We start from the raw sequence: 16,522 nt of genomic DNA on the forward strand, positions 1-16,522 counted from the left end.
TTTAAATCTAGCTCTTGTGTCTCACAGAAATATTTGTAGTTTTTGCCTATGACGTGAGAAAGAATTTCACACAAATCACTACTAAGAATCTTCATTTGTCTTCCTACACATTAATAAAAACTACAAATTTCTTTGTACTATGAGATGTTCTAGTAACTATCTGATTTTAGGTTTCACTTTTTAAAATAGCACTTGTACCATAGTTATATTTTTATCGTCTGAATAGAACTAGACAATGATGAGATGGAAATGAAACCCAAATGGCGAAGACTGAAAACGGACCTGCTCTGACTGGATCCGTGCCCTCTGGAATTCTGGGAGATTACAATTGAAGTTTAAACGGGCTTGGCGAAGTTTCCTCCTATTCTACAAACAACTGACTGAAACTCAGGGAAAATACACACATCCAATTTGTTTCCCACCCACCCCCTTACTGCCTTTTTTCTCCTCCTTAAGATGTCAAACAATCACAGATCCGTTTGGGTGTCTAAGAGGAGTTTTGGATGTTTGACAAAAGAGGCCAAGTGTGTGGCCACCACCAGGCCCCTGGGAGCCCCAGGGTATGGATATTTACATTAGGATGGAAGTGGCAGCCAGAGGAGAAGGGGTCCCAGGCCAGCCTTCTAGTGCTTCCAGCCTTTCCTACATCCATGAAAACTGTGACTATAAACCACGCAGTAGTGGGGAACAAAAAGAATACACTCGATGGAGAAACAAAGACCTTACACAAAAGATTAAAGGCCATGACTCTTACCTGGGCCAAAGAGAAAATGTACAGTCCCCAGTGAGGCGAGCACAGCACGAGGCAAGCTGTCAGGACACTCTTGAGGATTACTGACAGGCTCTCGGCAATCACCTACAAGACATGGGGAAAGCTTCACTATACAAACATTATTAACAAATAAAAATGCAACAAATTTAAAACTAGATTTTAAACAAAAAATCCAGCATAGTGGCTTCGTTGGGGATGGGCTGGGGCATATGGGTGGACACGATTTACCAGCAGTGTTCTCTTCTTGGGTTGGGTGGAAGGTTCATGAATCTATATTAACACGCTTTAAGATCTACACTTGTTACTTGTATTGTTATAGATTGAACTGTGTCCCTGAAAAATTGTGTTATAAATCCTAACCCCTATACATGCGGATATAATCCCACCTGAGAATCAGATTTTCTTTGTTGTGTTAACGAGGCTATATCAGTATAGGGTGTGTCTTAAGCCAATCATTTTTGAGATATAAAGGAGCATTTTACAGAAGCAAGCAAGGACAAACTGGGAAGATTGATGCAGCATGGAGCTCACCAAGCAACCAAAGGACAAAAGCTGAAAAGAGACAAGGACCTTCTCCCAGAGCCAAAAGACAGAGAAAGCCTTCCCCTAGAGCTGGTGCCCTGAATTCAGACTTCCAGCTCCTAACTGTGAGAAAAGGAGACCTGCTGGTCCAGTGGTTAAGCGCTCAACTGCTAGGTTGGTGGTTCGAAGCCAACAGCTGAACCATGGGAGAAAAGACCTGGTGATCTGCTTCGGTAAAGATGTCTGCTAGGAAACCCAGTGGGTCAGTTCTACTCTGTCCTATAGGGTCGCTGTGAGTTGGAATTGACTCGATGGTAAACAACAACAACCGTGAGAAAATAAATTTCTTTTTGTTAAAGCCACCCACTTGCGGTATTTCAGTTACAGCAGCACTAGGTAACTAAGACATACCCTTTTGTAGGTATCAAATACTATATTTTAAAAGATGCAGAGAAAAGTTAGTATGAGTATCCAACTAAACAGGATCACTAGAAAAACCTGAAAAATTTTTACAGTCTTCCTAAATTCTTATCTAACTATCAATGAGTCGATTCCGACTCATAGTAACCCTGTAGGACACAGAAGAACTGCCCCATAGGGTTTCCAAGAAGCAGTTCGTGGATTCGAACTGCCAATCTTTCGGTTAGCAGCCGAGCTCTTAACCACTGCGCCACCAGGGCTCCACTAATAGTATGTAGCAGAGGTAAACTTTAGCCCAGCCCATCTGACAAACTTCAAGTGAATGAACTGAACTAATCGAGTTACCTTTTTCCAAATATTCTTTTAGATGCAAGTCTGGAGAAATCATTCTCTTGTATAAAAGTATTTTAAAAAACCACTCCCTGCAAGGAAAGTATTAGCCTAAGAGACAGAAAGGGCCACATAAACCAGAACTTCATCAGCCTGAGACCAGAAGAACTAGATGGTACCCGGCTACCACCAATGAACATCCTGACAGGGAACACAACAGAGGGTCCCTGATGGAGCAGTAGAAGGATGGGATGCAGAACTCAAATTCTAGTAAGAAGACCAGACTTAATGGTATGAGACTGGAGGCGCCCCAGAAAGCACAGCCCCTGGACTCTCTATCAGCCCAGAACTAAAACAATTTCTGAGGCCAACTCTTCAGACAGGGATTGGACTGGACTGTGGGACATAAAGTGATACTCGTGAAGAGTGTGCCTCCTAGTCAAGTAGATACAAGAGACCAAAGGGGCAGCTTCTGTCCAGAGGTGAGATGGGAAGGCAGAGAGAGTTAGGAGCTGGTTGAATGTTCATGGGGAATCAGGGGCGGAAAGGAGGAGTGTGCTGTCGCAGAATGGGGTGAGCAATTAGGGTCTCATAACAATGTATGTATAAATTTTTGTACGGGAGACTAACCTGAAATGTAAACTCCATCCAATCACAATTAAAAAAAAAAAACACTCCCTTACTCATCATGTTTCCCATTCACAGCAGAAGGCACAGACCTTGAGCTTGACAAACATATGCGCTTGTGCCAAGACCCAGAAGGGCTCTCCCAGAAGTTCCACCACTGCGGCGAGACCAAACAGCACCACTCCAGCTCCATAATAGGGGACGACATTAGGATCAGGCACTTCAAGCAAGTGTAACCAGACCCAGCCCAGGAACAAGGACCAAAACACACCCAGAGGGACTCTGGAAGAAGGAAAAAAAAGTTCTTAATCTGCTAAGTTTAAAATACACATTAGAATAATAACACTGAACAGAAAAGGAATATAAGCATAATAAAAATAGCTACCACTTATTAAGGCCCTTACTATATGCCAGGTACTGTGATTCACTATCTCACTGATACCTCACAATGATCCTCTGCCATCGTGCCCATCTAAAAGATGAGGAAACAGAGGCTGATGGGCACTGGATAATTTAGACAAGGTCATCAACAACCAGTCAAGGGCAGAAACAGGACCCAATCCCAACGTGTCTAACCAAAAAGCCTATACTTCTACCCACTGTGTTATACTGGCTCAATAAGCAAAAATCCCAGGGAAAAATGCCTGGTGCCTGTACATAGAATGACTGACAGACAGTATACAGCTGGCTGTTGCACTCCAAATGACCACAGTCCAGTGCACGATAGCCTTTCACATGTGCACCAAAAAGCATGGAAACAAGACCAGGTGGTGGCAGTCATTCCTCTAATAAATGAACACCCACCAGCCCTTATGACAGCCATTTCCATGATGCAACAAGGGGTTATGCAAGGGCAGCATTAGGAAGCAACCTCATCTGCCAGCCCTCCCTGCAGGGATCTAACTGTGGAAGAGCCATTGCATTTTTCAATTGACGTACTTGGTCTCCAAGAAAATTCTAAAAGGCTCAGAACTGAAATCAACCTAACAAAAGTGAAGAAAGATATAATGAAACTCCTAAAAGGTCTTCAGAAAATACAAAGTGGTTGTTAAAAGCTCAAAAGATACTACAGGAGGAAAAGACTAAGAATAAAAAAGTACAGCACTGGCCAAGGGGGCCAAGAGTCGAGATCAGGAACACCAGAAATAACCTCCAAAAAGGGTAAACAGGGCTAGAAACCTGGCCCGGAAACCCCAACCCCAGAGCCTCCTCTCTGCTCCTGGCCATCCAGAGATAAAACAAGCCAAGAAGCTCCTTCAGCACCGACACTTTTCTCTTCCTGTCACAAGCCTAACTCCCAGAAAGCCACTGGAAAACTGAATCTGGAGTAAATTCAGCTTTCGGCAAATGTTGCTGTTTAACTTACAATTCCCTTTGTGAAACTCTCCTACCAAAGCAACTCACGTGAGCCACAGGAGGTTGAGGGTCTGGCTCCAGTCTCGCTGGGCGCCTCCACTTAGACAAGCTCTGCGGAAGGCCTCTCTGGCCAGGAAGATGGTGGTCGAGTAAAGCAATGTTAGCCTGAAAAGGAAATGCAGAAACAAACAAGGTCTCTAGTTTTTTCCTTGAAAGAACTTCTAGGATTTGGCTAGCGTCAGTGAGGAGAAAAAGTCTTGGTTATAGCCCGCTGGTGGCAATGTGGAGAGCCGTGGACTCCTACAGAACTCCCTGTTATGGACTGAATTATGTCCCCCAAATATATGTGTTGTAAATCCTAACTTCCATGCCTGTGGTTATAAACCCATTTGCAAATGGGTTCTCTTTGTTATGTTAATGAGGCAAGATTAGCGTAGGCTGCGTCTTGAGTCAATATTTTTTGAGATATAAAAGAGATTAAAACATGCAAGTGGGCAAGCAGAGATGGGGGAAGAGAGATGCCAAGCCACATGAAGACTGTCGAGGAGCAGAAGCTCAGAAGAGTCAAGGACCTTTCTCCAGAGCTGACAGAGAGAAAAAGCCTTTCCCTAGAGCCAGCACCCTGAATTCCGAATTCTAGCCTCCTAAACTGTGAGAAAATAAACTTCTGTATGTTAAAGCCACCCACTTGTGGTATTTCTGTTATAACAGCACTAAATAACTAAGAAAATCGGTGACAAGGAGGTATGGGAAAGAGGTATGTGGACAGACCTCTCTAAATGGGCCAAAGAAGTGAAGATATTTATGTCTCATGTGTGAATGTTCATCAAAGCGTGACCTCGGCAGAGGAGGATTTTAACAATCAAGTGGATAGGGTGAACCATTCTGTGGAAACCAGTCACCCTCTTTCCCCAGCCACTACTGTCATTGCCCAATGGGCTCCTGAACAAAGTGGCCACAGTGGCAGGGATAGAGGTTATGCATGGGCCCAGCAACATGGACTTCCACTCACCAAGGCTGACTTGGCTACAGCCACTGCTGAGTGCCCAATCTGCCAGCAGCAGAGACCAATACTGAGTCCCTGATATGGTACCAATCCTGGTGGCGGGTTGATTACATTGGACCACTTACCAGAAGGGTGGGGTGCTGTTCTAACAGATATCTAAAATGCTGAAGCGGTTTTGTAATTGGGTAATGGGTAGAGGCTGGAAGAGTTTTAAGGTGCTTAACAGTAAAAACCTAGATTGCCTTGAAGAGACTGTTGGTAGAATTATGGACGTCAAATGCAATTCTGGTGAGGGTTCAAAAGGAAGTGAGGAGAGGTACAGAGAAAGTTTCTGTCACCTTAGAGAATACATATGGTGCCAGCAACAGAATGTTGCTAGAAATGTGGATGTTAAATGTTCTTCTGGTGAGGCTTTAAAAGAAAATGATGAACACTGGAGGAAGGGCGATGCTTTTTATGCAGTGGCAAAGAACTTGTCTGAATTATGTTCAGATGTTTGGTGGAAGGTAGAACTTGTAAGTGATGAACTTAGATATCTGGCTGAGGAGATTTCTAAGCAAGATCTTACAGGGGCCATGTGGTTTCTCCTTGCCACTTACAGCAAAATGCAAAAGGAAAGAGATGGACTTAAAAATAAACTGTGCAAAATTAAAACAAAAATTAAAGATTTGGATAATTCTGTTGTACAAACTAAGGACACATGTCCTAGAATGTTCACGTGGCTGCACAATCTTTTGCTAAAGAAATTAAGCCTGTGACTGATGGATCTAACCAACTACCACAGCAGAAAACCCTGATGAGGTTTTCTTCAGCTTAGACTGAAGGGGACAGAGAAAGAACAAAAGGAAAGAATGCTGTCTGCCTCTTGGAATTCTACAGGCAGGAAAGAGGCCAAAGGAGCTCGTATGTGTAATGGAAATGTATACTTTGTGCCTGTTCCACCATTGTACTTTGTAAATAGATAACTTGTAGTCTAGATTTCACAGATGAAGAGGGATTTTGCCCCAGGATGGAATACGCCTGAAGTCTTACCATATTTGATTTAGATGATTCAGGAGATGAGATTCCGGACTTGGAGTGTGTCTTAGTCATCTAGTGCTGCTATAACAGAAATACCACAAGTGGATGGCTTTAACAAAGACAAGTTTATTTCCTTACAATAAAGTAGGCTAAAAGTCCAAATTCAGGGTGTCAGCTCCAGGGGAAGGCTTTCTCTCTCTGTTGGCCTTCTCATCAATGTTCCCCTGGACTAGGAGCTTGTCCACGCAGGGACCCCGAGTCCAAAGGACACGCTCTGCTTCTGGCATGCTTTCTTGGTGGTATGAGGTCTCCATGTCTCTCTACTCACTTCTCTCTTTTATATCTCAAAAGATTGCCTCAGGACACAATCCAGTCTTGTAGATTGAGTCCCGCCTCACTAACACAACTGCGGCCCATCCTCCCTCATTAACGTCATAGAGGCAGGATTTACAACACACAGGAAAATCACACAATACTGGGAATCATGGCCCAGCCAAACTGATACACACATTTTTGGGGGGACATAATTCAATCCATGACAGGGTGGATTTAAGACTTTTGGGATGATGTGATGGGGTGAATGTGTTTTGCATGTGGTAAGGACATGAATTCTGGGGGCCAAAGGGTGGAATGTTATAGATTGAATTGTGTTTCCCCAAAATATGTGTTGTAAATCCCAACCTCTATGCCTGTAGTTATAATCCCATTTGCGCATGGGTTGTCTTTGTTATGTTAGTGAGGCAGGATTAGTGTAGGGTGTGTCTTGAGTCAAGCTCTCTTGAGATACAAGAGATTAAAACAAGCAAGTGGGCAAGCAGAGATGGGGGAAGAGAGATGCCAAGCCACATGAAGACTGCCCAGGAGCAGAAGCTCAGAAGAGACAAGGACCTTCCACCAGAGCTGACAGAAAGAGAAAGCCTTCCCCTAGAGCTGGCACCCTGAATTCTGCTTCTAGCCTCCTAAACCATGAGAAAATAAATTTTTGCTTGTTAAAGCCACCCATTTGTGGTATTTCTGTTATAGCAGTGCTAGACAGCTAAGACACTCCCCACTGGTCTAATTTAGGTGAACAATAGAGTTAGGAACCAAACAAGGGACACCTGAGTGTGTGTGCCTATAGTGAGTGTTGCCCAGGACTAAAACTGCTACAGTGGCCCCCCAAAACCTGCAAGTTTCGTGGCTTTAGGCAGTGGTGGCTCTGATCATGAGGAGAGTAGGACAAAACCACGGCCCCACACAGCAGCGGGAGCTTTTGGTCACACCAGTACTGGTGACCCGACGGCCCCTGTAAGAGAAGCTGAGTCTCTGCCAAGTGGAGGCTCTAGCCAAGAGAATCTTAAGACAGGCAATCAGTCTGGCAACATTCCAGAGGCTGCAACCCAGACTGGCAAGGCTTGCCTGGGTACCTCCTAGGTGGGCAGCACCAAGGTAGACCTTCCTGCCCCTCAGCAAGGAGTAACTAAGGTTTGCCTTCCTCAACAGGCAGCAGCCCAGGTAAGAATGGCCCAGGGCTAAGGTCTCTGCAGCTACCCAAGGGTCATCTTGCTACACAGTGCTTTTGCCCAACACTGCAAATGAGGAGATCTTAAGCAGATGAGGGTAGGCCAGACAAGGCTGTCAAAGCAGAGACCTACAACTGGGGCAAGGCTGGATGGGGAGAGCCCAAACTGCTTTAAAATCTGAGTTCCTAAGAGGATTTGGCCCTCTTCCTTCCTGCTTTTAAAACACTGTTTCTCAAAATATGGTCCATGCTTCAAAATTACCTGAGGAGCTTGTCAAAATGCAGACTCCTAAACCTCTCCTGAGCCCGACCTAGTGCAAAGCACCCCATATGATTCTTCCGCTCGCCGAAGTTTGAGAACTGCCACTGAGAACAGAACCAAGGGTGTATTGCTGTAAGTGCTAGACGAGAAATCTGTCTGGAACACATTGTCTTGTTTATCAGGACATGAAGACACACCTGAGAAGCTGAGCTATTCCGAGCACCCACATCATTTCATATACTTCTGTGTCATTTATGAATACAAAATATGTGTGGGTGTCCTTGAGCAGAAAGGAGGAGACTAGAGGAGCCAAGCTGAGTCTGAAAGACAAAGCAAGTCAGCTTTCTAGGAGTCACCAAGAAACTACCAACAAGAACCCCAGCTCTCATCCTGGTTACAGCATCCCAATCATGGAATCGCTGAGGAGGGAGGAAGGTGGCTGCTCCAGCCCTGCAATTACGCAGCACATCCTCACGAACTATAGAACTCCTGCTTCCTTTGCTGACAGCAGGACAAGAACACAGGATTATACCTGAGACAGGGTTTGCAATGAATTACTCCCACTCGTCTCCTGAGTTCCAAGAGCAGGCAAACCGGAACAGCTGGCAGAAAAATGTGCAGTTGGAGGCTGCTAATGGAAAACACTCCACGGGCCCATTAAAAGCACCATCACCCCGTCATCTCCCCACCCTAGCACTCTCCTCCTCAGCCCACTGCCAAAACACTCCACTTCTGGTGAACGTGGATGCTTGCAAAATTCGAGGCAGAGGGTTTGAAGTAAACCTGACTAGGGATGGGAGTTGTGGACAGGGCCAGGGTACATCCCTCTTACCTTACATTCACTATGCCAACAATTTCCTTGGACAGGAAGCGAAGAATAAATGCATTTAAGACAAAGGTGATCAGTCGAAACAATACCTACAGAAAAAGAACAAACGTGTAAGATTCAGTTATGCTGAAACGTTTACCTCGCTGAGATGAGAACAACGTGGCCGCTCTCCCTAACATGATACCATGACACAAGCTAGCTTTACCACCATGGCTCTCTCTAAAATGATCAGCCTGTCTGCTTTTCTTCTGAAATTTCATTCCCTGGGGCCTCTCAGTACTCCTGAGTACCCAGGAAGGCACTTGGAAGTCTCTGTAATTTACTGATGAGAAGAGGGAGACCCCCAGAGATTCAGTGCATTTCTTCAGGTTGGAAGTAGGCACTCCAGGAGGCAGAAAGAGAATCCTAGTTGGTGGTTCCCACTGCCCCTCCCTCTAGCTGAAAGCCACCAGCCTGTGCAGCAATAGCACACACTCCGCAAGCAGGAGCCTGCAGGGTATAGCAGACTCACTAGGAATCCTGGGGTCTAATTCCCCTTTCTTCTCTGCCTGGTAGTATCCAGGGATTACAATAATGACATTTAATCTCTTTGAACTTCAGGTTTCTCAATTAGAAAACAGAAAAGGCTGTGTTTATTTATTGAATATTTGCCACTTTCCGGAGAGGAGTTGAAATACCTTTTAAACAACAACTGCAATAATAAAATTAATAAAATATAAAGGGAGACTCTAACTACTGCCATTTGCAGGGGACACATCCTGAAACTTTAAAAACTTCTCAACTCAAGAAAACCACCTGGGCAAGCAGCCATGTAAGATACAATTGTTCTCTTCCTGCCCGGGGCAAAGAAGAGTGAAGACAACAATTAGTCCAAATGACTAACGGACCATGTGAACCATGGCCTCCACTAGCCTGAGACCATAAGAACCAGATGGTACCCAGCTACCCCTACCCACCGCTCTGACCGGGACCACAATAGTAGGTCATGGACAGAGTGGGAGAGAAATGCAGAACAAAATTCAAAGTCATAAATAAGAGCAGACTTACTGGTCTGATAGAGACTGGTGGGATCCCCCAGACTATGGCCCTTAGACACCCTTCAAACTTGGAACTGAAATCACTCCCGGAGATTACATTTATAGCCATACAACAGGCCTATAAAATGAACAATAACACCAGTAAGGAACATACACCTCAGAACAATCAACTATACAAGACCTAAAGGGCAGCATCTGCCCAAAAGCAAAGCTCAGAAGGACGGTAGGGGCAGGAAGGCTGGGTCAATGGACACAGGGAACCCAGGGAGGAAGAGGGGAGAGTGCTGACACATTCAGGGGTTTGCAATCAGTGTCCTGGAACAAGCTGTGTATAAATCATTGAATGGGAAACTAATTTGCTCCGTAAACTTTCACCTAAATAATAAAATGTTTAAAATAAATAAATAAGAATTAAAAAGAAAACCACCTGAGCAAAGAATTCTCCCCATGAGACCTAGAGAACCTCACAGATGTAATCATATGGGCTGCTAAATGAGGCTGCTGGCTGGGTGCAGCCTCACTCACTAAGAGACACCCCCTGTGCGTCCCAGCAACACCACGGGTGTAATTCAAGTGCCTGCCAGAGGAAATGACAAATCACTCTGTGTCAAGCACTCTCAGGGTTACCCACGAACAGCTACAATCTGGAAAACTGCAAGTTTGCCAAGAAGCCACTACAGTCTGAAAATCTCCAGGGAAAGGTATAACCAAGAAGGGAGGGTGCATGACACTGTCCCTGAATTGTCACTGAGTGGCAAGTTCTTCAAAGCTAAGATGTCACAATCTTAACCTATTTAGGTCCAAGGTGACCTTTTGAGAGTCCAATGAAAGCTCCGTAGCCTGTCCTTAGAAACATCCATGTATATTCACACACACCAACTTCTGCACTCAGTTCTAGAGGACTGAAGTCAATTCATGGAGCCCTTAATGGAGAAAGCGCTCAGCTGAGTATTGCCTCACTCTTTAGCTATAATTTATTCCATTATCTTCCAATTTTTATAGGTCTCAGTTCCCTCCTCTATCAAATAGGCTACTTATCTCACAGCGTTGGTAACAAGGAGCGAATGAGATGGTACAGGTGAAAGCATTTTTGAAAAATGCATACAGATGAAAGGCATTCACACTTTTACTGTGGTTGGCACAGCGTTAAGGCAGAGAATAAGCTCTGAAATTATTGCAGAATAAAATGTAATTGCAAAGCTACCTCAAGTGTCTATCATAATTTAGAAAGCCTGCAGGGTTGAGCTAAAACACTCAAGAAAGCCAAAGATTATGGCTATTAAAAAAGCAAAACAAAACCACATACACACACTTATGTTAACCTCAAAGCCAAAGTTACCACTGTCTAAGAAACAACGTCCCAGGCTATATCCGTATCTCCTAACTGGTTTGAATAAAGGTTTGAGCTAATGAAACTCTGAGGTCACTCATGCTACCTGGTGTTTGTTTGCTCCACACAGAGGCACTTACAAGCAACACAGTCTTCATTTACTTTTGTAAAGGACTTTACAGTTTAAAAAAACTCTTTCACATCTTTTAATTATTTGACCTTGCGGGTAGGCCATCTGATTCCTAGTTCAATGTGCTTTCTACTACATTTATTTTCCTTTTATGAAACCATTCAGGGTAGCAAAGTATCATCAAAGGTTGAACAATCAACATTATGGATAAAGCATTGAACACAGTTATTTATGTTATGAAATAGGAAAAAAAACTAGGTAAACTTAGGGTTAGATATAAATATGTATCATAAGAATAGCTAACATTATTAAAGCACTCTTAATTAAGCACTTCCACCACCCGTCTGTCAGTTTGTCATGCTGTGGTGCCTGGCATGTTGCTGTGATGCTGGAAGCTATGCCACTGGTATTTCAAGTACAGCAGGGTCACCCATGGTGGACAGGTTTCAGCAGGGCTTCCAGACTAAGACAGACTAGGAACAGAGGCCTGGTGATCTACTTCCAAAAAGTAGCCAGTGAAAACCTTATGGATCACAACAGACATTGTCTGACTCGCTTGCTTTGAACATGTCACGAGGGATCAACTGCTAGAGGAGGACATCATGTTTGGCGAAGCAGAGGGCCAACAAGGGCGTGGAAGAGCCTCCACGAGGTGGACTGGCACAGTAGCCACAACGATGGACTCAGATATGCCTGCGACTGAGGATGACACAGGACCAGGCAAAATTTCACCCTGCTGTACGTCAGGCTGCCATGAGGCAGAGTCAATTCCATGGCAGCTAACAACAATTAAGCAATTATGAATGCTAGGCACTCTTCTACACGCTCTACGTGTCGATTATCGCATTTCATCCCTATACTATTTAAAAAAACATTATTAACCTAATAAAAATAGTTCACATTTATTAAGTCCCTGGGTGGGCAAATGGTTAAGTACTAGACTACTAGTCAAAAGGTTGGTGGTTCGAACCCACCCAGAGACACCTCGGAAGACAGACCTGGATGTCTGCTTCTAAAAGGTCACAGCCTTGAAAACCCTACAGAGCACAGTTCTACACTGCACACATGGGGTTGCCATGAGTCAGAAATGACTTGATGGCAACTAACAACAACAACATTTATTAAGTACTTGTTATGTCCCAGGAAGGAGCCTTGGTGATGCAATGACTAAGCAACTGGCTGCTAACCAAAAAGTCAGCGGTTTCTCCAAAGGAGAAAAGACCTGGCAATCTAATCGTATAAAGATTACTGCCTAGGAAACTCTATGGAGGCAGTTCTACTCTGTCATATGGGGTCAGTGAGTCAGAACTGACTGGACAACACACAACAACAACGTGCCAGGCACTTAACAGATATGATTACGGGTCAAAGCCCTGCGAGAAATTTAATCTCCTCTTAGAAAACTAGGGCAGTGTATGCGTTGCATAGCAACCAAATCCCTTGCCCGACGGATTTTGTGCAGAGTCAGAAACAGTGGTGCCCCACTCAAACATGGCAGCCGACCACATCGCTTTGAATGTGCGTTGCTCTCCTCAGTCCTGGCAATAATCCAGTCTCATGCATCAGGCTCCTGAAAGGGCTCACTGCACCTCTTCCAAGTCTCCCACTCCAGGCTTTGACCCATAATTTTTCTCATTCCAGTTATGGTTCTGGATCACCCAAATTTTAAAAATTCAGGTCTGTTCTGATTTCGCTTCGTCAGCTGTTACTGAACCAGTTCGAACACGTTCAAAGCTCTGATTTAATCTAATCCTCCTAATGACCCTATGAAGCTGAATTACAGTTCTCACTTAAGATGAGGAAACTGACGGCAAGAGAAGTGATTTTCCTAAGGGCAGGCATTTAGCAAGTGGCAAGGCCCAAACTTGAACCCAAGTCTGGCTGGTTCTTTCTCCCAGCCTCCATGGGAAACACTGCCTGTCTAAGATAAGGGGGAGGGGAATTCAAGACTTGTGGTGAAGAAAGTTTGAAAGAGTCAAGAATGGGACATAGAGAAATTGAGTCCCTTGACTTAGAATGACCAGCTTCTAGAGTTGAATCTTTAGATACCATTTGGTCCAACTGGCATATACCATATCCTCTGACAGATGAGAAAAATTAGGGTCACAAAGGGGAAGTGACTTGTCCAGAAGGAAGATGCAGCCAGCTACTTTAAACAGTGTTAAATGCATTTATTTGAATTATCTTAATCAATCCTCATAACCTTATGAGCTAGATACTGTTATTACACCCGTTTTACCAGTGAGGAACTGAGGCTAGCGGATGAAGTCGCTTGTCCTGAGGTCACCGGTGCAGCAAGCGCATGGTAGAACCAGGATTCCAATCCAGGCTTGCCTGAGCCCAGGTCCTATTGTCTCTCTGAACTCAGTGGGAGTCAGACAGTTTGCGGAAGGTGTTTTGTGGGGCAGGAGTGGGGCATGGAGAAAATGAACCTCTTGTCTTAAAAACAGCAGATTCTAGAGCAGGAAATGCTCCCCTGATACCTGATCTCTCTCCTAGTGCCATATGGCAAAAATAATCCTCAGAAAGCGGCTTGTTTGCAGTCTCCCAGCCAGGCCTGTGAACACAGATTCTCAACTCCGGCGCCCAGACGCCCCCTCACCACCGCCACCACCTCCTGTCGACCCCTCCGTAGCGGGGTCCACGTCAAGATGTTTGGCCCAGAGCGGGCTCTCAAAGGCCCCAGGGCCACCTCCCCGCGAATCACAGCAGCAGAACAGGCTGGGAGCCGGCCAGGCAGAGAGTACCTGCATGAGGAGACCGGAGGAGGCCAGCCGGGCCGCCTGGCCCAGCACCTCCTGGCTGCCCATCGTCTCGGCACCGGGCTGTCACCCGGAAAGTCCGCCGGCTTTGTCGCGGGAAGAGAGCGTCACGGAGTGACACGCTCGGTGATTGGTGACCTTGAGACTTTGGGGGCGGGGCGCGGTAAGTACTGGCCCTTTAAATGGGCCGGGTTCTGGTACGTCAATGCACCTGCGCCACAGTTTCTGCAGTCTTTCAGTCTCCACTCTGCGCTTTCTGTGCATATCCCTCCGTCCTCCCCTGCCCCAAATAAGTAACTGTGACTAGCATTAATAGAACCCCTCCCCTGAGGCGCCCAGCCCACCAACCAAGAAGCACTAACTTACCGGGCCTCATCTGCCAAAAAGGGAACAAATCCTTACTTGTCTCGTTAATAAGATTTTTGCCATGTGGTCTTCTCTTACAAAACCGCAGCCACAGCCCCCTGAGTTAAGCTGGACAGGATCTGTCCCCATGTTACAGAGGAAGAACTGAAAACCAGAAGTTGAATATAACGTTTTAACATGTGTGATCTCCTGTAATCTTTCCTAAAGCACTGTGAATTGGACCCTGTTGTGAGAGATGAGTAAGGTAAGACGTAGAGATGTGAAGTGACTTGTTCAATCTACCCAGGTGCAGTGGACTCCAGGCTTCTGATCCTAAACTTGCAGCTCTTTCCTGCATGCGACCAGTTGTGAGCATAGAGTGAAAGAATGCACTGAAAGTGTTTTGTTAAGATAAAAAGTATCCAATGTAAGTAGTCAGCTATTGTTCTGTTAGTGTACCTATTATCAAGTGTGCAGGCCATAGGAAACCCAGTCTTTCCCAATCCCTTTTAGACCTTCCATGATTTGATTTCAACCACCTTTTCCAGCACACTCTAGGCTCTAGCCATTTGGGCCCTTACCATTTCCCAAACAAGCCCTGTGCTACTGGCCTTTGCTCCTGCAGCCCTCTCTGCCCAATGTGTCTTCCCTGACAGCGCACCCCACCCTCCCAGGCCCCACTGTCGTAACTTTCCTGAGTATCCCATAGTCGGCACCCACCCCAAAGCACTTTTTACGCTTTTATAGCTTTCAGCAGAGTCTGCTTTGCCGTGAATATATGTCTCTGTCTAAGCAGCCCCTGGGCTCCAAGAAGGCAGGAGCACAGCCCAGCTAGCTTGTCTCTTGCAGCAGTGGCAGAGAACGTTCCTAGGACTCTCATCAATGTCTCCTGACCCATTAGTGCTGCTGCTGCTGCTGCTGCTGCAGGAAGCAGACTGGGCTCGAGGCCTGTGCATTCAACCTTAAAAAGTGAGCCAAGCTCTACCTTAGCGTAGAGGCTCAGAATGTGAGCTTTTTTGTTGTTTGTTTTTTAAATTGTGGTGAAAACATACACCAATTCAACAGCTTCTACGTGTACAATTCAGTGACATAGATTACATTCTTCAAGATGTACAACCATTCTCACTATCCTTTTCCAAATCATTCCACCGCTAGTAACATAAACTCACTGCCCCCAAGCCAAAACTCCCCCTTTTCCCTCTCCCACCCCTGATAACCACTAATAATTTGTGGTTTCTATATATTTGCACGTTTCATATAATTGAGATCATACAGTATTTGTCCTTTTGCAAGTGACAAATTTCATTCAACATCACGTCTTCAAGGTTCATCTATGTCGTAGTATGCATCAGGACTTCGTTTTTCTTTATGGCTGAGTAATATTCCATTGTGTGTATATATCACGTTTTGTTTATCCATTCGTCTGTTGATCGATATTTTGTTGTTTCTACCTTTCAGCTCTTGTGAAAAGTGCTGCAATGAACATTGCGTACAGGTTTCTGTTTGCGTTCCTGCTTTCACTTCTTCTGAGTATATACCTAGGATTGGAATTGCTGGGTCATATGGTGGTTCTGTGTTAGAATGTGAGCTTTTAACTACCAGATAGATCTGGACTTGAATCCTCATTCTGCCACTGACTAGCTGGGAGATCTCAGTTTATTTATTTAATGGGGATATTATCTACCCCGTAAGGGTAATCATAAAGATTAAAGCAGACAAAAGTCTTGCCCTCAAATAGATTAAATTCTATTGGAAGGTAGATTAAAAAATAGAACTCTAATAAGCAAATAACGAAGTTTCACGTAAGGATAAGTGCTATGAGAGAATGAAACTGGATAAGGCAATAGAGGCTCTTGGAGGGAAAGGAGAGATGCTCTTCTGGAAGGCAGAACAAGCTGGGTGTCCACCTGGGGGACGAGGATGCCTGAGGAGGAGAGCAAAGCACTGGAGGGCCATGGCCTAGTGATTGGAGTGCCCAAAGCCTTGACCTGGGCAGCCGGTCTACCCCCAGGCTGGTAGCAAGGTGGGTTCCTATTCTGTTTATACCCAGTTAAGCAGTAGCCTCCTCCACAGCTCACCCCTGTAGCAAAACCAGCCAAGAGTTCTTCATGTCCACACACTCGTAAGCCTGGGCATCCAGGCAGGCAGGTCTGGGAGGGCAAGGGGATCATTTCCCCGGGGGCAAAGAAGCCAAAAGGAAGAGCTCTCAGCTAAGTCCAAAAGGCAGAGCCTCCCAGGAGTCCAGGGTACTGACTCTGAGAGGCTTTGTAGTG

General features: G+C 45.2%; 1 protein-coding gene across 3 annotated transcripts in view; it reads right to left on the bottom strand.

Annotated features, from left to right (window-relative positions):
* Positions 1-13,966, bottom strand: part of RFT1 (RFT1 homolog) — a 39,631-nt gene extending 25,665 nt beyond the window's left edge. For 2 of the 3 annotated variants that reach the window (XM_004368753.2, XM_023727313.1), the window contains exons 1-5: positions 13,890-13,966; positions 8,649-8,734; positions 4,076-4,192; positions 2,764-2,953; positions 755-856 (exon numbers count right to left, since the gene is read on the bottom strand). In XM_004368753.2, coding sequence (XP_004368810.1) covers positions 755-856; positions 2,764-2,953; positions 4,076-4,192; positions 8,649-8,734; positions 13,890-13,952 — 558 coding nt within the window. In that variant the 5' untranslated portion in view covers positions 13,953-13,966. Of the gene's footprint in view, positions 1-754; positions 857-2,763; positions 2,954-4,075; positions 4,193-6,065; positions 6,137-8,648; positions 8,735-13,889 lie in introns of those variants that run through there. The other variant, XM_023727315.1, reaches the window with a different exon arrangement.
* Positions 13,967-16,522: the final 2,556 nt, after the last annotated feature.

Source organism: Trichechus manatus, unplaced genomic scaffold, assembly GCF_000243295.1.
Source record: "Trichechus manatus latirostris isolate Lorelei unplaced genomic scaffold, TriManLat1.0 scaffold00001, whole genome shotgun sequence".
Classification (NCBI taxonomy): Eukaryota; Metazoa; Chordata; class Mammalia; order Sirenia; family Trichechidae; genus Trichechus; species Trichechus manatus.